Genomic DNA, 26,817 nt, shown 5'->3' with positions numbered 1-26,817 from the left:
TTCACAATTTAGCGGAACCATCTGTAACATCGGGGCCCAGTACGGGCCACATGTTCTCCTGCAATGATTTTGCAAATTTTTTTGCAGATAAAATCGCTCAGATTCGGGAAGAAGTAGACTCCACCGTGGGAGCAGGGCCGGGGCGGGAGAGTGCTAGAGTCCTGTCTGGTCAAGTTGTGTGGGATCAATTTCAATCTGTTACCTCCGAGGATGTGGACAGGCTGCTTGGACAGGTGAAGCCAACCACCTGTCTCCTGGATCCTTGCCCATCCTGGCTTATAAAAGCTAGCCGGGAAGGACTGGGCGATGGGCTTCGTGGGGTGGTGAATGCTTCCCTCCGTGAGGGAGCCTTCCCAGACCCGCTGAAAGAGGCGGTTATCAAACCGCTTCTTAAAAAACCATCTTTAGATGCGGCCACGATGGCCAATTATCGCCCAGTCTCAAACCTTCCATTCTTGGGCAAGGTGATTGAGCGAGTGGTTGCTGAACAACTCCAGGCACGCCTGGAAGAAGCGGACCATTTGGATCCCCTCCAGTCGGGATTCAGGCCTCATCATGGGACTGAAACTGCCTTGGTCGCACTGGTTGATGATCTCCGGCAGGCTAGGGACAAAGGTGAGAGCTGTTTCCTAGTTCTGCTGGATCTCTCAGCGGCGTTTGATACCATCGACCATGACATCCTTCTGGACCGTCTTGGGGGGCTGGGAGCTGGGGGCACTGTCATACAGTGGTTCCGCTCCTTCCTCCTGGGCCGTGTTCAGAAAGTGGTGGTGGGGGATGAGTGTTCAGACCCCTGGCCGCTCACTTGTGGGGTGCCTCAGGGTTCTGTCCTCTCCCCCATGCTTTTCAACATCTACATGCAGCCGCTGGGAGGGATCATCGGGAGGTTTGGGCTGGGTGTTCATCAGTATGCAGATGATACCCAGCTCTATCTCTCCTTTAAATCAGAACCAGTGAAGGCGGTAAAGGTCCTGTGTGAGTGTCTGGAAGCGGTTGGAGGATGGATGGCGGCTAACAGATTGAGGTTGAATCCTGACAAGACAGAAGTACTGTTTTTGGGGGACAGGAGGCGGGCAGGTGTGGAGGATTCCCTGGTCCTGAATGGGGTAACTGTGCCCCTGAAGGACCAGGTGCGCAGCCTGGGAGTCATTTTGGACTCACAGCTGTCCATGGAGGCACAGGTCAAATCTGTATCCAGGGCAGCTGTTTACCAGCTCCATCTGGTACGTAGGCTGAGGCCCTATCTGCCTGCGGACTGTCTTGCCAGAGTGGTACATGCTCTGGTTATCTCCCGCTTGGACTACTGCAATGCGCTCTACGTGGGGCTACCTTTGAAGGTGACCCGGAAACTACAACTAATCCAGAATGCGGCAGCTAGACTGGTGACTGGGAGCGGCCGCCGAGACCATATAACACCGGTCTTGAAAGACCTACATTGGCTCCCAGTACGTTTCCGAGCACAATTCAAAGTGTTGGTGCTGACCTTTAAAGCCCTAAATGGCCTCGGTCCAGTATATCTGAAGGAGCGTCGCCTCCCCCATCGTTCTGCCCGGACACTGAGGTCCAGCTCCGAGGGCCTTCTGGCGGTTCCCTCCCTGCGAGAGGCCAAGTTGCAGGGAACCAGGCAGAGGGCCTTCTCGGTGGTGGCGCCCGCCCTGTGGAATGCCCTCCCACCGGATGTCAAGGCGATGGACAACTACCTGACATTCAGAAGACATCTGAAGGCAGCCCTGTTCAGGGAAGTTTTTAATATGTGACATTTTAGTGTATTTTTCATTTCTGTTGGAAGCCGCCCAGAGTGGCTGGGGAAACCCAGCCAGATGGGCGGGGTACAAATAATAAATTATTATTATTATTATTATTATTAAAAGTAATTTCAATAATATTTAGTAATATAACAAAAAATATACCATGCAATATCAGATATACTTAAAGTAATGAATCAGGTTTCAGCATTATCTTGCTGAGCAACAAAATATAGTATTGGATACAGACAATGGTAGTTGCACTTAGCTGCCATTAAAATTTGGCGTTTTGGAGCAAGCTGTCATCAGTACTCTGGCAGCATGAAGCTTTATTTCTCCATAACATATGAATCAGGAGAGGCTGTGAAAGATCTGGATCAGTGTCTGAATGCAGTGGTGAACTGGATTCGGAACAATACACTGTGCTTTAATCCTGGCAAGATCAGCAAATTACCTGTTCCTGATGGGGTCACACTCCATCTGAAAGACCAGGTGAGTAGCTTGGGGAACATCTGAGATCATCTGCAGAAGTGCTGTTGGTTTTGCTTTTTATGGTTTTACACTAGTTGTATTGCTATTGTTTCTAATGGAGGTTTGATCTTATTTTGCATTTTATCAATTCATACTTTTTGTAAACTGCCCAGAGGAGTTTGCTGATGAGCAGTATCAAATTCTAATAAATAAATATTGTACATTGTTATGGAATAATGGACACTAGCATGCTTGCCCTCCCAGTGATCCAAACAAACCATCCACTGCACCAGGTATCAGTAATTGCTACAAAAAACAGACAAATCAAATTTAGAAACATCCTCAACCACTTAAAACATACTTTGGCAGCAATCCTAAAATGACTTACTAGGGAGCAAGCATCACTGAACATAGTGGGACTTATCAGTATGCACAGCTCTAAGAAACGTCTTTCCAGCAGGTCTAGCCTGAACAACTCATGGAGCAAGGTGTCCATCTGGACATGGTATTGCTGTTGTTGCTATTTAATACTTCAAAGATACTATCAAGATACTCTTCATGTATGTGACCCCTGTATGTGGCCCCCAATTGGCATATCCTGTAGTTTTCTTTTCCATCTAATCTCTTTGAATCGCATGGTTTCTCTTTTACTAATTGGGGCCACATACAGGGGTCACATACATGAAGAACATAATCCATTTAAAACACTTTTGAACACCCAGGTATCCTTTTTATATGTCAAGGACCAGGTTTCTAAGAATTGTTTCCATCTGACTGTATTCTCAGACCCATTAACTTGTCTCACACTGAGGCAAACCTGGAGAGCCACTGCCAGTAAGTAGATAGTACTTCGCTGGATTGACCAGTGGTCTGACTTGGTATAAAGCAGCTTCCTATGCCCTTATTAAAAATCAAATTACTACTTCCAGCTACCATTGAAGGTAGAAGTTAAGCCTAAGTCTATGGCTTATTTATTGTTCATCTCCACTTCACCAATCACTTACACTCTTAGCATGATCAGCTTATGCATGGTACGCTAGACTGGCATACCCTTTTACAAAATCAGATTCAAATACGCAAGTCTGTGTAAAATGTTGCTGAACTAATTATGTCTGCTACATTTGCAAACTCTGCATAGCCAATATTTTGCTCATTACTTCTGCAAAATGCCTTTGAGATATTTTGAGCTGGAAAGATGCATAACGTGCTGCATTCTGTTTTTGGTGAATCGGGTTAATTAAAGTCACCATCTGCTGAACTGAAGAAATTGTTAAAGGCAAAATTCTATTTTAACTTTGATGTTCTCTTTTACATAAATGGATGACAGAGGAGATCAAAGTACTGCTGCAGAATATTATTGTACATGCCTGATAGAAGAAACCAGATATTTCCCCTCTATATTCACACTTTAAAATTGCCTAATGTACATTTTTACATATCTTCAGCAACCGCTAAAGCAGTCTATTAATTAAAATGGCCTGGCAAAGCTATTCCTATCACAGAATTAGTCAGAAGGGGCCTCAAAGAACAGCTTCTTATATTCCTTCATTGTTCCTTGGATTACACTTCTAAGTCCACTGAAATTCCCAATGATTACACCACTACTTGTGTCAGGAATCTGGAAGCGACATTTTGACATAGTGGGATGCTACAGACCTGCATAAGCAAATGTGGGCTTTATTATTTAATTATTTACTTACCTATTTTTATTTCAACAATTTGTATACCACTTAATTACAGCTGTTTGGGTAAGTGTTGTACCAAACCTCAATTTGCATGTTATTCAGGCCACTTTATTAGGGCCAAAGGCAGACAGACCCTTGTGGTTGCAGGCTAGAGATGGGGAACCTGTGACCCTTCAGATGTTGTCAGACTCCGGCTTCCATCAACCCCAGCCAGGAAGGCTAATGATCAGGGATGAAGGGAGTTGTAGTCCAACATCTGGAGGACCACAGGTCCCACATCCCTTGTGTCCTTCAAATAATCTACCCCAAATCATATAGGGCATAAAGAGTAGAACTAGCACTTTAAACTGCCCCCCCCCAACTGCTGCTGATGCAAAACTGGTATAATATGATTAAGCATCGTTCTTGAGGCTTCTTCTCTGCCTTTCCCTGAGGACATGAGTTAGCAGAAACTTATTTTTGTTGACACGTAGGAAGTAGATCATGTTCAATGGCCAAAAAATTGTACTAGCATTAACATCAATCACAACGATTATTATTATTTTCTGGAATCAACCTTATTTAAATTATTTTTATCCCACATTTCAAAACAGCCTTCCAAATGTCTTTAAAGTGTAAGGTGTTACAAGACTCTGTGTTGGTTTTCTACAAGGCCATTGGAACTGAAATTCTAAGGGTGCTTTGCAAAAGCTATTGCCTTCAGTTCGCGAACATTATGGGCCATTAGGGATACAAAAAAATGCAGTGATACTTGAAGAGCTCCAATTAAAGAGAGGAATAAGTTATTAAGTTTACTAAGTGATAATCTGTGAGAGAAAATGCCACAGATGATGTATAAAATATGAAGTATTCTAATATGTATTTTTATTTATGGTCTATATTAGTATGTTGCACTTCATATTTTATCTTTTGTTCTAATTTTTGCAGCCTTGCAATCAATTTTGAAGCAAATTTTGAAGCAGCAGAAACACTTTAAAATAAATATGTAACGTTTCCATTCTCTTTTAAAAAAAGAACTCTGAACTCTTAGCACTTATTTGTGCTCTGTTGCTGCTTGCCTCACAGAGAGGATTAGCTTGGCAGCATGCATAAGACAAATCAGTGCAAACCATGCAATAGATGACAGCTGACATAGAACACCAGACTGTGACACCATAGCCACCATCTGTTCCTTCAGTCACATTATGTATGCTGTGCTCACATTTTGTATTTTTATGTTGTGAACTGCCCTGTGATCTTTGGATGAAGGGCAGTATACAAATTTAATAAATAATAATAATTTTCATATCAGTGATGCTAAAACATCAAGTTGTACATTGTACTTGGAATCTATTCTACTATTTTTTACTATCACCACCATGATACATAACGCATCCTAAAATTTATGGAAACTTCCAGTTCTGACTTGTTTTCAAAATTTCTGTATGCATCTCTTTCTGTACAAAATTACCTTAGTATTCCAGGATAAAGTCAAAAATAAGAACTCTTCTGTGAATCATTCACATTTACTTACATAATATTGTAAAAAGTTATGATTCATTACAATTTAAAAATGAATTTTATCTTTTCATAACAGTTAACTGACTTGTTTCTGTAAGTCACATATGAGAGCTGTTGATGATTAAGGTATATTTGTTCCAACAACAAAAATGTTGACAGAAAAATGTTACTTGAATAAAGCTGATGCTTTGAAAATATTTAACCAGTATTTGGCTGGCCAAAAAGAGATCGTCAAATGGCTAATCAAATGAACCATCCTGTATCAAACCAAGGAATATATAAACACTTTACTTGATTAGCAGGCAAATGAATATGCCGTTTTTAAAGGTAATATCCCATAGCTCAGTTACCAAGTATCAGTTTCTTAAAATAACCACCCTTCTTGCTAAGCCCGTTGGACAAGCCATCTCAACCAGGCAGAAGCAATGCGTGGCACAGCCTTTCTCAATCTGTATCACTTCGGACTGCCAGTAGGGAACCACATGTCTGAGTACTTCCACCATTATAAAAACATACTAAGCTGTATTATACCAAGACAGACTATTTTGTCAACACAAACTGGCAATGGCTCTCCAGGGTTTCAGATAGGAGTCTCTCTAAACCCTACTTGGAAACACCAAGGATTTAACCTGTGGCCATTTGCTCCCAAAGTCTGTGCTCTGCCAGTGAGTTCCAGCCCTTCCCCAAGCTTGCATATTTTATTTGCAGGCAAAAATACAACATGAAAAATGTAAATTTTTCATTTTTGGAATAAGATTCATCATCTTATTCTAGGCATTCCCACCTTGCTGTTTATTCCAGTCAGGCTGGAACTGGAGGCCAAAAGCTCCCAATATACTCATTTCCTCACAGATGTCCTGCTTGCCTTTCATCACTGTCAAACCCCAAAATTACTGTTTTCATAAGGGAGCCAACAGGGCCAGATGACATTGCTGATGGCCTTGAACTGCTATGTACTGGGCACACATCCATTAAATGCTAGCCAGTCCTTGGCTGTACTACTGCCAACATTTTAAAGCTTCCTCGGGTCCCTCAGTGCAGTATTATTCAAATACTTCCCAAAATGGGCTACACAAAAGCAGTGTGTGCGCATGTGCAATTGCCCCACTGCACAGCCCAGAGTGGCTCTCCAGTTACACAATGCAGGAAGCCACCTGGTCCTCCACACCCATTTAAAAGTTCTGGCCTACATCTATCTTCACTCAGAAGCACACACAAAACCCATAGGCTTCATTCATGGAATACTGGAGCACTTGGGTCTCTTTAACCTGAGAAACCTGAATTCAGTGCCAACTTCAGCAATTAATGGCTTGAGCAAGTTCCTAACTCCTCAGTCCCATCAAAAAAGTGGGAGTAATTTTATTTATGTGTTTATATACCTTTATCCACATTTCTACTTAATGGGCCTAAAAAGCAACTCAAAAGAATAAAAGTGAGCTACTTAGTTTCCAATGTTCTGCCACACCTTTGCATAATCAAAAAACTGAACCAAACAAGAGGCTGGGTAGAGAGAGGTTGGCTTGATTATCCATGCCTGTGGTCATTGGAGAGAGGATGTAAATTTAGTCCAAATAATAGTCCAAGTGAATCCTTTACTTTCTCCTATGTAAGTCAACAGCATCAATTCCTATTGGGGAAAATAAAATTCTGCAAGGGGTAGGGGTGTAAAAGAGGAGCCAGAAGAATAGTGGAGAGGGGAAAGGGGAAAGAAAAAGGGTTGTGGGCTATTTCTGCAGCTTAATTGTGGCCTTGCAGATCCAACTACCTAATGCTCATCACGTTTATGATACGATTTGGTATCTCCTTCTAAACCACAGAACAGACACACTGCACCAAGTGCACATTTGACACCACAAGGCTTACAATCAGAATGAGAAATATCGGTACATCTTTCTTATTTATTATATGTATACTCTGCTAAGGGACGCGGGTGGCACTGTGGGTAAAAGCCTCAGCGCCTAGGGCTTGCCGATTGAAAGGTTGGCGGTTCGAATCCCCGCAGCGGGGTGCACTCCCGTTGCTCGGTCCCAGCGCCTGCCAGCCTAGCAGTTCGAAAGCACCCCCGGGTGCAAGTAGATAAATAGGGACCGCTTACTAGCGGGAAGGTAAACGGCGTTTCCGTGTGCAGCTCTGGCTCGCCAGAGCAGCGATGTCACACTGGCCACGTGACCCGGAAGTGTCTCCGGACAGCGCTGGCCCCTGGCCTCTTAAGTGAGATGGGCGCACAACCCCAGAGTCTGTCAAGACTGGCCCGTACGGGCAGGGGTACCTTTACCTTTATACTCTGCTATTGTGGCTCATATATGGTCTCAGTCAGCCTCTCATCCAGGCAATTTAACAGGGCTAGACTTGCTTATCATCACCAGCACAACTGTACCATGTGCTTTTAAACAATTCTCTGAATCTCCACTAATGGAACAATATCCTTATCGAAGAAGCAGATCTTATCTCTGTGATCAGAGTTCACTGAAGTAGTCAGAACTGACTGTGAACAAGTTCCATGCATCAGACATTATGTTATTTATCAGGGACTGAAGTTCTGAGATTTTAAATTGTGCCATTCTTTTCTGTAAATAAAGTCCAAAGCATTCCTTCTCTCACTAATGCTACTTATATCGGGGCATTTTTAAAATTGCTACTGTGTCAAGCAATAAGGGGATTGACTCATTCACGGTCTTTACAATCCACAAGGAAGCCCACTGCAAAAACCGCAGGACTTTGCAGGCTTATCTTGCTAAACGTATAATTGCTTGGCACCTTAGCCTGACTAAAAAAGACACTTTACCTTGTAAATTGGCACAGCGCCATTCTGACAGATGGACTGGGATGCAGACAGCCAAGAGATTATGTATAAGCATCAAATGCACTTTCTAAGAGCAAGACACCCAGTCAGGAATGTCAAAACAGCTGTCCCGCCTAAGCTTGCATGCCTGCACTTAAGAGGATATGACGTTGCCACTCAACCCAGTGAGCTGGATTAACATGGAAAATAAATAAAATAACTCCCACATCTATATAAGGTGAGTTTTGTAAAATCAGGATTACTACTGTGTAGTAACAGGCAGCTCTTAAAGCATTCTGGGGGACCAAAGTTTACAGTGATGCAAAACTTTCAAGTGACTATGTATGAAAGCATGTTTTTTCAAAGAAAAGGACTTGTGAAGTTCTGGGGAAATGGTCTAGAGAAATAAGTTTATATTCTGTGATTTAAGTACAAAATGCAAAAGTCTTCACTAGAAATACATTGCAAAAACTCTGCACTCCCCATTCAAAAACTGAGTTATATTTTGATTTTTGAATCAGCCAGGAAGTCTATTCCTTTCTGCCTACAGGTACAGGCACACAAAGTCAGACACATAATCCATGTAACTTTTGAGGGTATTTCTGACTTGCATCTTAAATTTAGTCATGAAAGTCCTACAGCCTTGCCCTCACACATGTATCTTAAGAGGATGGGACCTCTACTGATACCACTAACCTCTTAGGAACTTGAAAAATAAGGCAGCGTGGCATATAAGATAAGGGAACATCTATGTGACTGAACAGCACAGCCACGTGATGAATGTCATTTATCATGTGCCCTTGGCTGCCTCACCTGCCCTCTGCTCATTTGACTAATCCATTTAGAGCAGAGATTATTCTCACGTTCCAACTGCCTGAGCAGCTTTCAACTTTGAGGCCTGTTGAAATCAATCTGCCAGATAGAGGTGTTTTTCAAGTATGAGGAAGGTTGGAGGGAAGAGAAGGGATAACAAATCCTAGTCCTTAATTATGAAATTTCAAGGCCCTGAAGATTAATCATATACATATTCCAAGCACTGAATTTTACAGATACGGATTTCAGACCTTACACTCTCCAAATAGTGAAGTTTCTAGATCTTACACTGCCACAAAGAGGTGGAATTCCTTTTCTCTGGAGAGTTACCAAACTCAATACCTCTGAGAAATACGGAAATACTTTTTTCTTTTTTTTATTAAGCTGGATTTCAGTGCCTGAGAAGTAGCAGTGATTCATAAGTTGTTGTGCATTATTTTATTTTAATCTGATCTTTACTGGATACTAGGGAAATGCCCATGAGGCTGACTGGATGATCACATTTCCTTGCATGCTCCCCCAGAGGAGGAAATAAGGGCTGGGCTTGGTTCTCTAGGTGTAGCATCTCTTGTGAACAGTTTTACACTATGCTTTCTCAACTTGGTGAACTCAAGCCAATTCAATTTCAAAAATACATTTCTGCTTGAATGATAGCTGTAGGAAGGTGTTAATCTGCTTCTCAAATGAGTTTTTCAGATCACATGATGAAATACCAGCACCAGATCCTCTGGCTCCAAAAAGCCCTGCAATCACATGCAGCCTCAATCACATATAATGATTCTGTGTGGCCACCAAACCACTGGACCAGAAGTTGGCTTAGGCTGCAATCATAACTGCACTTATTTGGAAATAAGACCCACTGAATTCAAAATGACTTCCTTTTGAGTAGATACGGCAGAGCTTTATACAGGAGGGATCTGCCAAAGTTTCTGCCTTGGGTGAAGCCTCCAGAGGGGCACCATTAGGCTCCCAGCATGCCTGGGCTTCAGCCGGAGAGAAAGATGAAAAAAATGAATGAAATTGCCTATTTTTTGTCCTTTAGGAATAAATGTGTTGAGGGTGTGTGTGCTGCCAAACTGGGTCTTTGACCCGGGTGACAGAGAGCCTAGTTTCAGCCCTGGATATGGTTAGGGTTGCACTGATGGCCTCAGTGGGTTTCCTTTCAAGTCTGTCTATATTTCTAGCAGCCAAGTCACCTTCCCTCTTCTTTGTACATTTTCTATAGCTGCTCTGCTCCCTTCTACTTAATGTCAGTAAACCTCCCCCCCTGCTCCCTTCTTTACATTGCCACACAAAATCTCATTTAACAAGTACCGTATTTTTCGCACCATTGGACGCACTTTTTTACTTTTAAAAAGTAAGGGAAAATGTCTGTGCGTCCTATGGAGCGAATGTGTGGTCCCTGGAGCCAAATTGCCGAGTGCGGCACACTCTTGGACTGGTCTTTGGTAGTGGTGGGGGAGCCGCGCTCCCCTGCCGGCAGCCTCAGCTTCCCTCTGCAGCCCCAGGAAGCTTTGGAGGAACGGGAGGACTGTGCGCCCATGCCCCGCACTCCTGGGCTGCTGAATGGGGGCGGGGGTGGGGGAGCCGCGCTCTCCTGCCGGCAGCCTCGGCTTCCCTCTGCAGCCCCGGGAAGCTTTGGAGGAACGGGAGGGCTGTGCGCCCATGCCCCGCACTCCTGGGCTGCTGAATGGGGGCGGGGGTGGGGGAGCCGCGCTCTCCTGCCGGCAGCCTCGGCTTCCCCCTGCAGCCCCGGGAAGCTTTGGAGGAACGGGAGGGCTGTGCGCCCATCCCCCGCGCTTCTGGGCTGTTGAATGGGGGAGGTGGGGAGAGCCTCACTTGTCTGCCGGCAGCCTCGGCTTCCCTTTGCAGCCCCGGGAAGCTTTGGAGCAAGGGGAGGGCTGTGCGCCCATCCCCCGCGCTTCTGGGCTGCTGAATGGGGTTGGGGGGTGCTGCTCTGCCAACAGCCTGCCCTTCCCCTCAAGGTTTGGAGCAGTGGGCAGGCTGTGCGCCCATGCCCCACACTCTTGGGCTGCTGAATGGGGGTGGGGGGTGCTGCTCTGCCAGCAGCCTGCCCTTCCCCTCAAGGTTTGGAGCAGCGGGCAGGCTGTTCACTGAGAGAGGGGAGGAAGAGGACGGAGAGGAGGGGGACCAAGAAGCTGGGTGAAGGGAGATGAGGTACCATAGGCTGCCATGAGTGGAGAGTCATGGTAGAGGGCAAAGGAGAGGGAGCAGTGAAGGGGAGAAATTGTAGAAGTCCCCTGAGGAGTTTGGGTGAAAGGGATGGAGAGGAGGAGGCTGGAAAAGGGGACTGTTCTGCTTGGGGGGGGGGGAGAAAAAAGTGGGGAAAAGGAAAGCCTCCCAAGCCTGCCGCTGAGAAGCTCTGCTTGGCTGTTTCTTGACTGTAATTCAAGTAAAGGGAATGTTTGCAAGCAGCTGGCAGGCTGTTCGCTGAGAGAGGGGAAGAAGAGGATTGAGAGGAAAAAATGTGGCATTAGCAATGCTTTGGATGGGTATGAAGATGGTATTTTACATGAAGATAGCGAAGAAAGTGATGTCAGTGACTGTGAGCAACTGAGCTTCATAAATTCTGACTCTAGCAGTGATGAGTTCTTGGGGTTCACAGAAGACGAGAAGAGTACTCAAACCTTAAAGTATCTCTTCATTTGTTAATGACAGTGATGATGGTTCTTAATGCCATTGTTGACTGCTGTTCACTTTACATGGCTGTAATGTGATTCTGATATACCGGTTGTTTATTAAATACAGTAGTTTATACAACATTTGATTCAGAATATTTTTTCCTTGCTTTCCTCCTCTAAAAACTAGATGCGCCCTATGGTCGGGTGCGTCCAATGGAGCGAAAAATACGGTAATTTCAAACAAACCATGAGTGGGCAGCCAAGATCAAACATAGGTTATAGGTCATTGTTTGGAGCAAGAGAAACCACAAACCTGGATTAGTATGTAACGCTAAACCAAACTATGGCCTAGTTCTCAGTAGAACAGCAGCAGGCCATGAGAGCAAAGCAGTCATGATTTTCCAGATGGGCTTCCTTGTTCACGCTAAGCCAAATGTCGACTTAATATGTGAACCAGAGGATGCATTTCAATCTGGTTTTAGGCTCAGTTTCTGCACAGAAACTGCACTGATCATCCAGGTGGGTGGTTTGGAGTTTTTTGTGTATGTTTTTTTGCCAGGCTCTCTGGACTTAGTGCTAGAAGCATGGCGTTCCCACTCATATCCAAAAAGCCAATTCTAGAAGGTGGTACTGAGAGACTCCAATAGGATTCCATCTTGTCCCTTAGGATTTTTAATAGCTACATGAAACCACTGAATGAGAACACCCACTGTTTTCCAGTTTTGTATCATCAATACACATATTAAATTCAGTTCTACCACTCCTTTGTACCATTCTGTTACATCTGATTCAGGTGAGGCAATTAAAGTGCTGAATCAATGCTTGGAATTAGTAATGGACTGGATATAGGCCAAGCGAATAAAGATCAGTACTGACAAAATGGAGGTACTTTATAATAGGTGATTTCTCTGTCCAGGGAGGTGATATTCAACCTGTTCTGAAGGGCACTGCATTTCTGCTGAAGAATGAGGCTCACAGTCTGGGGATTCTCATTGATCCAGCCTGGTTGCTGGAAGCCCACATAGTTTCATTGGCACACAGAGCACCCTTTCACTAGCTGAGGCAGATACATCAGCTGCAAGCCCTCTTAGACGTAATTTGATCATGGCTGTCCCTGCTCTGGTAAATTTTGGCCTAGGCTACTTCAATGCAGGCTGCCTTTAAAAACTGGTCACAAATTTCAGGTAGCTCAAAATGCAGCCATTAACCAGGACTGGTCATTAGAAATACATCTCACCAGTGCTTACCTAATCAATTTCTAAGCATAATTCAGATTGCTGGTACATAAAGTCCTACCCAGCTTAGGACCTGAATGGTTATCTTCTCCCACACCAACTTGCCCATGCACAGAGATCTTTCGAAGCCCTCTTCCAGGTAATGAGGCAGGAGATAACTAGAGAAGGGCTTCTCTGTTGTGGTACTGTATTCTGCTTAGGAAATTCTCCCTCTCTCTCTCTCTCTCTCACACACACACACACAGAGAGAGAGAGGCTTGACTGGCATTCACACTAATGTAAATTATCTTTTTTATTTCCCCAAGCTATTCATAATAGACAGATTTCTAAACTTGATACGGTTTTTTGATCTGTTATTTTCTTGATTATTTCTATTAAATGTTTATAACATTTTTATATTGCTATTCTAAAATGCTTTTACTGATGAGCAGCATTGCAATTCCTAAAAGGAAACAAATATGCTGAAATCCTCTAAGAAACCGGATGCAATAAACAAACCTTGTATTCGTTTTGAAAATCCATTGGGAAAGTGTACTTAGGACACACACTTTGGCACGGGCCACATTCTACCATGCTGAATCAACTGCCTAGTGGTGAAAAAACCCACAGAGCTTTGAGCAACGCTTCTTCCAAACGAGCAAGGAAGTAGATTCATTAGAACTTGCTGATACAGTTGCAGTTCTCAAGTCTGCGGAAGGTTAGGACCAGTTTATTTATTTTTCTACCTTTCCTTTCCATGAAAATAATCAATTACAAACAATATATTTGATCTGGGCTTGGACATTAGTGCTATTGCTGCAGTACTGGCTTTATGTGCTATTAGTGCCATCTGGAAGAAGTCAGGTTGCAGCAATTTGCACCAGCTGCATCTTCAAATGGCTGTCCCTGCTAGAGCACTCAATTCTGAGTGTTTTATGAGCACAGGTCACAGAAGGGTGTCCTGATGCAAAAGAGAACAGGGCTTCTGCATCTTTGCTACGCAGCAGAGGGGATTTCAGTAGGTGCAGTTTGCATGTCCAGCTACACCTGCTGAATTTTTCTCTTCTGTGCATTTACTGAAAGTGCAGACCCCTTTCTTCTGTTGCATCTGGACACCCTCGATCACAGCAACAAAATTCTTGTTTTCAAGGAAACCATATGGTGCTTTGGACAGAGCTGACAAAACAAATTCTTCCCACGACAACAGAGTTTCTTTAGTAGTAATCTGGGTCTAGAACCAGACAACAAGGCTTCTCCAATACAGCAAATAAGAACCCATCTAGAATAGCAAAACTGGAAATGCCTGGGTTTCCTTTCAAAATTTTTTCAGTTAACATAAAAGAACAAGTATAATCAACAAATCTGTGACACTTCCCTTTATAGATAAGTAGTTTCATTGCCTAAGGCTGCAATCCTAGCCTCACTTACCAGCTAATAAGTCACATTACTTCCAAGTAGATATGTCAAGGACTGCACTATTAAATGCTCAATAATAACATCTCCCAAAACAGTAAACACTCTTAAAATTAATTATTATTTTATTCTCCTGTGAAACAACTGCTGGAAAGCAAAAATGACTAAACAATGGTTGGGAAGCAATAATATTTATACAGTGGGTTAAGTACTTAATTCGTTCCGGAGGTCCATTCTTAACCTGAAACTGTTCTTAACCTGAAGCACCACTTTAGCTAATGGGGCCTCCTGCTGCTGCTGTGCCGCCACCACATGATTTCTGTTCTCATCCTGAAGCAAAGTTCTTAACCCGAGGTTCTATTTCTGGGTTAGCAGAGTCTGTAACCTGAAGCGTATGTAACCTGAAGCATGTGTAACCAGAGGTACCACTGTATAATTATTATTTCTACATTAAAACACTGATTTTGCATTGTAATTTAGTACCAGTAATTTTCTCAGTGGCTGCAATCTTGTGCACCCCATGCACATCTAGTAAGAATCAATGGGAGTTACATACTGCAGGACAGTATTGAGTTTGTATAATTTTCTCTGATGTTAACCATAATCTTTTCATATTTCAAAATTCAATTTTCTTCTCATGGGAAGCATATCTGTGAAGCTTCCAAGAGTACAATGTCATAATATTTAACCAATATATTCTAGGAAAAAGGCTACTAGTTCTACTAGACCAGGAATGGTGTACCGGTGGCCCTTCAAATGTTGTTGGATTCCAGCACATCAGCCCCAGCCAGCACGACCAATTGACAAGGATGGTGGGAGGGTAGTCCAACAAAAATGTTGGAACCAACAATGAGGAACTAGGGAAGGGCTGTCTAGAAAAAGGAGGAAAAAGCAGTCCACCTTCTATTCACTGCCACTTGACTCTAACAAAATATGAGGAACTTACAGATAATGAATGTTCCTTTGCCAACAAAAGGACAATATTAAGATATTTAAAAAGACCCATAGGGGTACGGCATTTTTTCATTTATATGGTGCATACAATTTTTTTAGAAATTGTAATATGCATGCATTGCCAATCTCTTCAAGAATTCAGGCTCTCTTTAAAATTACATAAAACAATTTGCTTTCTTAAGCTTTTAAAAAAATATGAAGGCATACCACCTTCACCAATGATATTTTTGGAAAATAGGCAAAAGAATCAGAGAACCTAGCTGTAACATGGAAAAGACTGAACTGCTGCCAGTATTTTTGAGCTGACTTTATAACTTACAGAAAAGTGAACTCTAATCAGACTAAGCAGAAGAACCTGGAAGCATCAACTTGTACTAAAATCAGTTACTTGTAGTAGAGTGAGCTATTACAAGCACAGTAGAGTCTGTAGGACCCAGTATAACAAAAAGTAAGAAAATTTAGTGGTTTAGTGTGCAAATATATTGCCCATGCATACATTAGTACCATAGTGGTACTGTTAAAAACGGACAACTAAATTGTAGTTTCAGGTAATTATAAATGATTTCACCGATATAATCCACCATGCATACTTAAATGAATTCAAAGTACACCAAGTTACAAGGAGAAATAATCAACTCCCTAATTTTAAGAAGAAAAATACTGCATTAAGATATCAAAAAACCCAAGTCGTAAAATCTAAATTTCAACATTTGATCTCTGATTTAGTTTTCAGTTTGGAGGATGAATTTCAGCCTTGTGTCAGCCTTCAAATGTTGCTGATACAATCTGATTATCAGTCAAAAAAGTTTTTGAAATTTAAGTATCTTATTAACTTTTCCTAGGAAGTACATTTGTATCATTACAGATCATTACACGGCCAAAGGTCTATTTTTGGTGAAATGCTGGCTGAGGTAAGTAAGCATAATGTCATGGATGCACAGAATAACTAGTTGCTGTAACCTCCAGCCATTTTCAGCTCTCTGAGCTGATGGCACTGAGGCACCCTTGTCTCTGCTGGAAATTGGTATATACTGTATGATGAGACTTCATCATCATTGCTTTCAATAATCTTTGGTATCCTGGGCCCCAACATCATTCCTGTGGATGTTGGGTCCCTAGATATTGTTAGACTAAAACTCCCATCATCCCTGACCATCAGCTAAGATGGCTGAGAATGATGGGTGTATTTAGGTTGAAAAACACCGACCTAAGTGGATTGAACTATTTATCAGGCATTATAAAAAGCAAAACTCAAGACACTGTAACAACCTGGTCACTGAGGGAAGAATTCAAGGTTACTCTCTTCTAGTCGATCCATCAGCGCAAACATTTCTGCTTGGCAGATGAAACAATTCCCCCTATCTTCTCTTGCGTGCTATTCTGGGGGGTTCTACTGACCTTCCAGAATGGCTTTAGGGAAGGCAGAAAGGGAAAGCCCTGGTGTGCTAACAGGAGCCTTACACTGGCTTCCACTAGTGTGCCACGTTTGTTGAATCTGGACCTATATTTTTTAAAAATCACATGTAAAGAAGAAACGCCATTGGTACATCTGCATCAGCACAACCGGACACCTCCATCTGCCCCAGGTACAACCAAGCATGTTCTCATGTATTGGTCTCTACAGTCACAGCAAGCGCTTTAACTCTCCAATGGTTCGGCTTCACCCCCAAAGGCACACTCTTCCATTGTCTTCCGAGACAGACAAGTGCTAGCCAACCAACCCACTGAAACTGAAGCATGTTCACATACCTCAGATTTCACCTGAAAAATCAAGTACCTAATTAAATCTCTCCCAATCACTACTTGAAAAGATACTTCATTGTGGATGAAAATACAAACCATGAGCCAATGAAGCAAAGTTCTCAGAAGAGCTGGTAACAGCTGCCAAAGTCTGAGTTCTTATGAAACATTAAATGCAACATTTACACTACATAAATGCTAGTAAATTTAAATGCAGAGCCAATACCACTGCTGACTATCTTCTGGGGCTTTTTTTTAATGTCCCCTTCAACGCACATCTGTTTTTACACACAGCCATCTTACCTAGGTAGAGTGATGAGTTTTCTTTCTTGACATTGTCATCCAAGTAGGTTGGTCCCAAGGTGTAGATGGGTGTGGAGCCCATGCCAATGAGAATTTGGGCACAAATAAATAAAGCTACATAGAGTGAGTGGTCCTTTCCACCTGAATCCCTGAAACACTCTGGCGACTCCGCATGGTCTTTGGAGTTATTGCCAGTCATGCACAAGCCGTCATTAGAGACAGAAGAGTTCAATTCCTGGATCTGATATGGTGGAGAGATGAAATGAGGTAAAGAAAACATGGCAGCCCCAAGTGCAATAAATAATCCACCGACAGCAAGCCACAGAGGCCTTCGTCCTCGTCCCCCAAAGTAACTGATGAAAACCACTACCACCAGGCTGCCAATATCAAAACAGCTGACCAGCAGCCCAGACTCAGAACTTTTCAGACTGTACCTCCTTTCAATGGTGGTGATAACACTGCTCAGATAGCCAGAGACCATAAGGGACTGGATGAAAGTCAGGAAGCACATGCACACCAAAAAGAACCTAGAATCTATCAATACTACGTTGAGAAATTTTCTACCTGGGATTGCCAGCAGCGTAGAAGCTGGTGAAACCCCTTTACTAATGCTGGCAGAGTTATTGCAGCCTGTTCTTTCAGCAAAACTCCCAATTCTTGAAAAACTGGAAGCTGTAAAAGAGAACATAGTCCTGGAAGAAGCAGTAGCAGCAGCAGCAACATTGCTGCGATGTGCTAATGTGTCAGGGTCAAGGCCACATCTCTGATCAGAACCCCCCTGGAAGCTCTGTAAGTTCCTTTTGGCTGTAATGAGAGCACTTTGTGAGGTGTTAATCGGTGGAACAGATCCATTCAGAACCGGCAAGCTCTTGGACCTGAAGCTCTCATCTGGCTTTTCTGGCTGCTGTCCCCCAAGAGAATTTGGGCGCTGGTGCTTCTGCTGCTTTGTTATCCCTGACAAAAGCATGCTGATCACAAGCCCAGTTTGGACTGAGAGTTACCACTTTCCAATCAGATGCATAATCTCGTTGAAAATCAATGCTGTCTTTTCATCCCATGAGCACGCAAGCATGCACTGTGGCTTTCAACATCAGCCACAGCCACTCTGGAATAAAGGAGTCTACAATCCAACACTGTCAAATCAGTGCATCAGAGCACGTGCCCAGCAGATTCTTTTGTGGCTCCATCCTTCTTAGTACTGCTTAAGGACCTGTTCCCCCCTGCCAGCAGCTGAGCTATAAACGGATCGGACTGGGCCTCTCCCCCTCTGCAAGCACATTCCCACGTGGATTAATTGGACACGTTTAGCAGCGAAGAAGTGCCAGAGCTCTTAGAGAAGCCTAGCAGCTCTGGGAAAGAGTCCTTGAATGCCTGCATCATCGGCCACCAGGATATGGATTTGAAGGATGTCCTCTCCCTGTCTCCAGTTTAAAGACTCCTGGTGGTAAATCTGCCAATCTGTAAGGCAGAGAGAGAGAGAGAGAGAGAGAGAGATATCAAGTAAAGAAGGTCAGTATGCTGCTTTTGTCCTGCTTCACCCAGCAGTAGTTCCCAGCTGCTGCTCCCTGGGGCTAGAAAAGGACACAGCAATCTCTATTATCAGGCACTCTCCCCTGAACAATAAAAGCAGGATGGCTGGAATCTTCTTGCCCTCCACTACAATCAGAAGCAGTAACAGCCTATTGATATGACATTTATTTTAATAAATGAGAAGTGGTTACAGCATCAACACAACAAAAAAATTATCCCTCAAAAATATATGAAGGCAAAATCAAGTTCATTTCAGCAATTTCTTTCCCCACCTCACCAGCCTACCCTTTGTAAAAAGAGATATTTATAAAAGAATCACATGCATAACACATAAGTGTCCTTATGCAGACAGTATAGCCTCTTTTATCAACTCTGATGCAATAGCAAATGTCAACATACTAACTCCTTTATTTTCATGGCTAAAAATAAATATACTGGAATAAATATTCAATTACAAATAGCAAGGCATCAGAGACTGTCTGCACCTCATCCATTTTGCTTCCTTGGGCTCCTGATAACAAGGACTGGAGTTTCACAGGAGGCTCTCCGAAAGACAAGGGAAAAAATAGGCACAGGAAATAAAGAAAATCTCAGTACATATCTGACAGACATGTGCCATCCCAATATCAACATACAAGACAAGCATTATTTGTATGTCGCTGGTACACAGTAATGGCAAGCAAGTGCAATTTCATGCACATATCTGCATGCTCAAAACACCCTCACACAGGCAGTCTTGGGGCACAGAATGATCCACACAGCCACATGCATCAGTGTGTTTGGCCAGAAAAAAAGTGCCCATCTGCATCTCCATCTGGAAGAGTAACATTTATAAAGCTCCGTGCTTGGCTTTGTGAGCGTTTGCCTGGGCTTTGTGCTAAAATATAAAGGCAGCGCTACATACTGGGATAAAAAACAAAATCGAAATTAAAAGGCAGGGGAAGGCGCAGGGAATCCGTTTAACTAGACAGCTGCCGCTGCCATGCAGCAGCCTGCACAATAAGTTCCATGCACGCGGCATGCACACTGCCTTCCCAAAGAGCTAGAAACCAGTTCGCACATGCCAGCCTGTCTGTAACATATTTTAATCTCTGAAACTCCAGGACTTTCGGACCAATTCTAAACCCGCACCCTCGGAAGCAAGTCCCGCTGAGTTCATCGGCAGTTAAACGTGCATAGGACTGTCACCTTAGATGACTTCCTATTTCCACAAGTTCTCCCTAATACTATTACCCCATCCCTGTGCACCGACTTCACAGATTCTCCTACGGAAACAAAGCTGGCCACTTAGCGGTCGTGCCCAGGTGGAAGAGATGCCTCTGTGTCCGCCCCCAGCCTCTCCCCCCCCCCCGCTTTTGTCTCCTTCCTAGCTGTGGGGGCTCGCTCCGTGCAGCGCCGAGTCCCAAAACTTTAAGCCTCGAGGAAGCTCGCAGGGAAGGCAGATCTGGAAGAAGTTAAAGGGAACCCGCGAAGGAACAAGGGAAGGGGGGGGAATCAAGCGGGGGGAGAGAGAGAGAGAAGCGCGAAGGGATTATAATGCAAGGCATCCCTCCCCGCCATCCAACAGCACCCTTCCGAGATGAAGAAACAGCCTATTACTCACACAGCTCGCTGGCTCGTATCCGTGGGAAGCCGGGAGGGAAAGCGGTAGGGGGGGGGGGGAGGAATGGAAAGGCGAGAGAGGCAGGAGGAAGGGCAGAAAGCCAGCCGCCCCGGCTCTAGCTGGGTTGCTCCCGCCTGTAGGTAGCGACTCCCCAGTGTCTCCCCTTGAACTCCCTTCCTCACCCGGCCTGACACTCAATGCGGAGTTTCCTCCCCCCCCCCCCCCCCCGTGCGCCGTCTCTAGGAGCGAGGCCGCGTGGAGCGCGCAGGCGCACTCCGTCCCCTCCCCTCTCCTTTGTGAGGAGAAACGTCTCCCAGCGGCTGTGTCGATCCACCTGCTCCTGCCTTTCCAAGAGGGACGCAGATTGGCTTCCCCTGGAGTCAAGAGAGGGAGCCGCGGGGCTGGCGAAGAACCGCCACAGAGAGGAACTCCCGCCGGAAGGGGCAAAAGAAGAGAGAGAGAGACTCCTACCCATAGAAGATTCCATGGCGAGCACACACAACACACCGGCATTCTCCTCAGAGCCGAAATCCCCTCGCCGCCCTTCGGCTGAAGTGGGCTTGTTCCAGTGATAATAAAATAAAAAAATCCATCCCAGAAACGCTAAAGGGGAAACCCGTTGAATGTAGCGGGAGTCCCTTCAAAGTAAACTCGCAATGGGTAGAGCGGTTCTGTTTTACAGTTAGTAGGAGTAGCCGTAATCATAATTAATACATATGTAGACAGCGAAATTAATTTAACAGTATAATAAAATCTAGTTCCTGCGCACCTGAGACAGCACACCAAGATAAGGCCACAAAGATACTTTTTTTAAAAAAAAGGCGTTTTAAAGGGTGTGGGAACAATGCACCAACAGCAGATTTCCCTCCATTAAAAGCACCAGAAGAATGAAAAAAAAAAGTCTTCACTGACCCTTTACCTGCGAGGAACCAAAAAAGGTCACAAGGGAACATATTATGACACAACAAAAGAGCTAATTTGTTTAGCTACCTTAACTGACAAGATTACCTATTAATGACAAGATTACCTATCAATGTGAGTTATTTAAATGCTGAAAACTCTCAAGCCATAACTTTCCTTTGAGCCACAGCATATTTTATTTATTACATTTAAAGCTTGCCTTTCATTCAGGGAGCACAAGGTGGCATACATGGGTTTCTCAGAGAGTTTCCCATCCTGGCATGGAAAAGATGTGGACTGTTGCTTCAGTAAAGTTGGTTTGTCCTGCACCTTCAGACCATTTCCACTCAAGGCTATAACATGCTAATCCAAATAGAATTGACTGTCACTTTAGCAGGGCCATTCCTACCATTTAGGCAAAGTGAGACAGCCACCTCAGGTACACTGTCTCACTGCCAGTGTTGGATTAAGATTCAACTGCCAAATCAGTCAGCTTCTTTCTATACAAGAAATGCATAAGGGAAATCAATCTTGTCTTTTGCATCAGACAACAAATTGTCTTGTGCCTGCCATGCAACATTAGTCATGCAATTTCAGACTAAAATTGCCATCAAGAACCTGAACCATGTGCACACCTCTACACACATTTAGCCACAAATCGTATTTATTTAGATTTTGACCCCATTCCACAGCTTTCTAATTGCATATCATACCAAGAGTTGTGCTCACAACTTCTACAACATTTCAGAACATACAGGTGGGCACTGCTATATGTATAATAAATAAAAAATAATACAAACTTAAATGAGACAGCAAACATTGAGGACAGCACATTCTATCAAATATTAACAAAAGGCATATTGCAATTTCTCTTTTATATTTACCTAGGAAAACAATAATTATAAATTTAAAAATAAACTTTTGTGAGTTCTTTGATGTACTTTGTATACCAGAGGGCCAAGTTATTACTCACACGGGTCCTGTGCGGCAACTCGTATCAGTAGCACTGCCTCCTGCTGTTCTGAGGATCTTAGTGTCCCCATATATTGTGGCTCTTGTTCCTCCCTCTGGGAGAAGTAGAGCAAGTGACAGCGTTTTCAGTAACCAACCACAATCATGCAATGTCACCTCTAGCCTTCATGTGTTAATTGGTCAAATCAACACATATGCACACATCCCCATTTGGCTTGCCAGTGATAACCATTGGATCTCCATTTCTATCATGTATTCTGGCTTTTTCGTAACATGTTGATGTATGGAATTTACACTAGTTTGGCAATATAGATGGGGGTTTGGGGTATGGTTTCAGTTTATTTCGTATGGTGTCTTCCTCTGGTCCACAACCTGGACAAATGCAAAGTCTGCCTGTCAATTAACTGCTGGCTTAATTTTTAACGCCACTTATACCAGGCATTTAGTCAGTTCCAGGGCCTCACATGCCCAGAGTCCAAAACATAGGTTTTCTTAATCCCTTTATCACAGGAACAATTTCTGATTTTTTAATCCAATTTCAGTGCATGATTGCTCTAAATCTTCCACTGCAGCTAAATATTGTTGCATACCACTCCCAAGTGGTGCAAGATTCCAGGGCTTCCAAGCGCTTTGAGTAAGTTCCCGTTTCCTTTTGGGAATGAGCCCCAGCAGAGACTGTGGTTTCATTATAATAGATAGGTATATTTAGATATATTTACAACCTGTCTACAATGGAGGGGTTCGCAGCATTAACACCCCCAAAAGTCCTATACCGCAGCTTTGGATTCAAACAGAAATCAAACATAGCTCTCAAACGTTGCTCCAGCTTGCTGCTTTCTTTCTAGGTCACATCACTGCCCACTCTGCTCACAACTCCGGCCTTTTCTGTTGAGGGAGGCTCCCCCAACAATTTGCCATCTCACACTGAGCCCCTTAATTCCCCATCACCTGTTAAATTGAAAGAGGGGGATGCAGACTTTATAGTCATATTGGCAGGGGTAGACCAGATGACCCTTGGTCAGTTCTGCGGGGGGGGGGGAGTCATACTGATGTATATTTTGCTTTAGGAGGTTTAGTTTGGTCAGAACTGAATATAGTGGTACCTCAGGTTACATACGCTTCAGGTCACAGACTCTGCTAACCCAGAAATAGTGCTTCAGGTTAAGAACTTTGCTTCAGGATGCGAACAGAAATCGTGCTCCGGCGGCACAGCGGCAGCAGGAGGCCCCATTAGCTAAAGTGGTCTTCAGGTTAAGAACAGTTTCAGGTTAAGAACGGACCTCCGGAACGAATTAAGTACTTAACCCGAGGTACCACTGTATACACAAAATGCAAAACCTATTACTTTTGGTAAATGAGACACCATAGCCTAGGGTTGCCATACGACTGGAATTTGCCGGACATAGACAGGATTTGGCTGTCTGTAATTTCCTGGACATATTTGGAGTACTGGATCCAAAAGCAGCGTCCGGGTGCAAAACTGATTAAATGTCCTGGAAAACCTGGATGTATGGCATCAGATGTTGGCAGTGTTGATTTTGCCAATTTTCCTTTTTTAAAAAAACTGCTCAATTTCTTTGTGATTTTGCAAATCCATCCGGATTTTCACCTTTTGAAATATGGCAACCCTAGACTAAGAATCTACAGGAGTGAAGAAACCTTCCAGGCAAGAAAAGGAAGGAGAGAGCAGCCAAACATCACAGTGCCACAACCAGTGAGTGAGACTGAGGCCTACATGTGTATTCAAGCCTAGGACTGTGTAACAAAAGATAGGCCTGAAAGTACAATCACTCATCTGTGGATAATATTTGACTCCATTCTCCTCCATTTTTGTTTACTGCTTTACAATAAATGTTGTGTCTGAGTTATTCCTTATCGTTAAATACATCTTAGCTTCTATTGCTGTATCCCCACTTGAAACATGAACCTGCTTGGCCTAGAGGCTCCACACACTATTTTGAGGCCTTGCCAGTCTTCCATCCTTTTATAGGTTTGAACCCAGGTCCCTTAGTTTGACCACAACAAAAGGTTCCCAGTGGGAAAAGAAATTCTGTACCTACCTGCTCAGGGCAGAACCTGTTGTGACCTTGATTCAGCCAATTCAGTAGCTGGTTAGAAGGGAGGCCTGTATAACCACAGCACTCTCCAGTATTTCATCCCATTTGAATGAATATGTCTGAGCTGACCTAGGTTGTTTTAAGATCAGCTGGAGATAGGACTGTTGTAATTACAGTTACTGCATCACAGAGCAGGGTGAAAGCAGGATCCAATCAGGAAACAAAGTTCCCTCATTGCTTATGATGAAACATTGCAAGCCAATTATTTAGTTTCTTAGGCAGCAATCTTCTGAACTCAGTGGGGCTTACTTCTGAGTAGACAAGCAGAAAGTTGCACTTTTAAATACTTTAGCACATTAAACCAGCCTTTCCCAACCTGGTGCCCTCCAGATGTTTTCCAGAACAACAATAATATTCACTGGGCTTTTGAGTCTTGCTTGATTGGTGCCACTTCAATTCTCTCATGTTGCTAGTCCTATACAATACATTCTTCCACTTGTAGTCACACTGGATCATGGACAACATAAACAAATCCCATCACTAATATCCCTGTGCTTCAAATAACCCAGTAAATATAAATAAATCAGACAGTAGTGACATCAGAAAGAACTCAGCGGATCAGTTGTTTTCTTCTGAGTTGGAATTCTACAGACATTCCACATTTCTATGTATATTCATAGGATTACAGTCAGACATCCCTATCCCATCTCTAGCTGTACCTATTGAGGTGCAAGGAATGTCTTGCTAAAACAGCATCCTGCATGAAGCAAGGGGGACCCAGAGGAACCAGGTGCAGAAGACAAAGGTGCTGTTTGTAATGATGGGGTGGTGAAAAGTTGCACATGATGATAATCCCTCTGCCATTTACTCCTTGTAGCTATTGTACATGAACCCTGCCCTTTTTTTTCTTTGGCAGGACCAGCCTACGTCTTAGCCCCTCAGGCAGCAGGTTGGGAATAGCAGCAGATTGGTGCACCGTCCCAGGTCAGGTCAGGCCAGGCCACCCAACCACCACCACCAACTCTAGGAGATATACTGCTACTTTGCAGCGTCATAAAAGTGATCAGTAATGCTTCTACAAGGCTCTCTGGTGGTACGGATATGGTTGGACACAGGATGATGGACTAGATGGGCCTTTGATCTGATCCAGCAAGGCTCATATAATTTTATGCACTGTTCTAGAGTTTTGTTACAAATGGGAAGAGGGGGCTTCTGATCAACTCCATCAGCTGGCTATAGAGTGGGGGTTGAGAACCTCCATGTGTTGTTTCTATCATCCCTGGCCATGAGTCATGGTGCCTGGGGCGGATGGAAGTTGGAGCCCAACAACACCTGGAGAGTTCTAGGTTCCCCATTGCTGGTGTAGAAAGAGGAAGAGTACAGTAATATGCTGTCACTACTTGCCCATCATTTGACCAACCGAGATAGATCTGAAAGAAAAGGGCAGTTTCTGCTCTTTGTGGATTTATCCCAGAGATGGTTGGTGGAGTTGATTTCACAGCTGTTCTTTCTAATCTTCATCTGTTACTCTCACACATATTGTGGTCTACCACTGAAAAGAACTGAGAACAACAGAACGTAGAAAGTATATGTGTATTTTTAATATTAAACAGTAAGTGTTTGATATATGGATCAAACACTTTATGCCTTTAGCTTCTGTTCAGCTAATGTTGACAATAGGTGACAATAATACGGGAACAGAGTAATATTTTCACCATTAGCCATGGAAGTGGGCTGGAACACCATTGTACCAAAACTCTAGAAAAAGCACAATATTACATTTAAAAATAACAACAACCCTGTCAAGCTTTTACAAATTTTCAGCATCCCACACAGTGCTTTATTCCAAATAGATCTAAGTCAACAGGACACTTTTGAATATTTTACCCCTAATTCACATTACAAATGCTAATGTTCTACTGTGCCAGCCTTAAATGTCAAGGTCATTCATGACTAAAAGTTTAGCTATTTTATGTAAAAGGGTTCCTGCTGTTTCCATGGTTTCACCTGAAATGTACCCTGGGCTTTTGTTGTTGAAGATCCTTGAAACTCACTCCAACCAGAGAGAGAAAAGGCAGCTTTTAAATAGTCTGCTTGGCTTTGTCTCTAACAAATGGTTGTATAAAGTTCTGCATCATAAACACAAAAATAGCTCTTTGGATTATGCCGCCCTTCTAAACCTATTCCTGGATGTATTGCATTTACTCTAAATTTTATCATGCAAAGATGTGATGTTCTTTCTCTAGAAATGTTATCTTTTTAAGAGTAAGGTAAAGGTAAAGGTACCCCTGCCCGTACGGGCCAGTCTTGACAGACTCTGGGGTTGTGCGCCCATCTCACTTAAGAGGCCAGGGGCCAGCGCTGTCCGGAGACACTTCCGGGTCACATGGCCAGTGTGACATCGCTGCTCTGGCGAGCCAGAGCTGCACACGGAAACACCGTTTACCTTCCCGCTGGTAAGCGGTCCCTATTTATCTACTTGCACCCAGAGGT

At 43.6% G+C, this 26,817-nt stretch overlaps 1 protein-coding gene across 4 annotated transcripts in view; it reads right to left on the bottom strand.

Annotated features, from left to right (window-relative positions):
* SLCO5A1 (solute carrier organic anion transporter family member 5A1) overlaps positions 1 to 24,487 on the bottom strand; it is a 61,249-nt gene extending 36,762 nt beyond the window's left edge. Inside the window, exons 1-3 of one of the 4 annotated variants that reach the window (XM_081918417.1) lie at positions 24,328 to 24,485; positions 22,009 to 22,062; positions 17,263 to 18,720 (exon numbers count right to left, since the gene is read on the bottom strand). In XM_081918417.1, coding sequence (XP_081774543.1) covers positions 17,263 to 18,229 — 967 coding nt within the window. In that variant the 5' untranslated portion in view covers positions 18,230 to 18,720; positions 22,009 to 22,062; positions 24,328 to 24,485. Of the gene's footprint in view, positions 1 to 17,262; positions 18,721 to 20,395; positions 20,656 to 20,729; positions 20,945 to 22,008; positions 22,063 to 24,327 lie in introns of those variants that run through there. The other 3 variants (XM_081918415.1, XM_081918418.1, XM_081918416.1) reach the window with 3 other exon arrangements.
* Positions 24,488 to 26,817: the final 2,330 nt, after the last annotated feature.

The sequence above is a fragment of the Podarcis melisellensis genome, assembly GCF_964234715.1.
Source record: "Podarcis melisellensis genome assembly, chromosome: 7".
NCBI lineage: Eukaryota > Metazoa > Chordata > Lepidosauria > Squamata > Lacertidae > Podarcis > Podarcis melisellensis.
The sequence above is the reverse complement of the archived record's forward strand: the minus strand, read 5'-3'. Positions and strand labels throughout refer to the sequence as shown.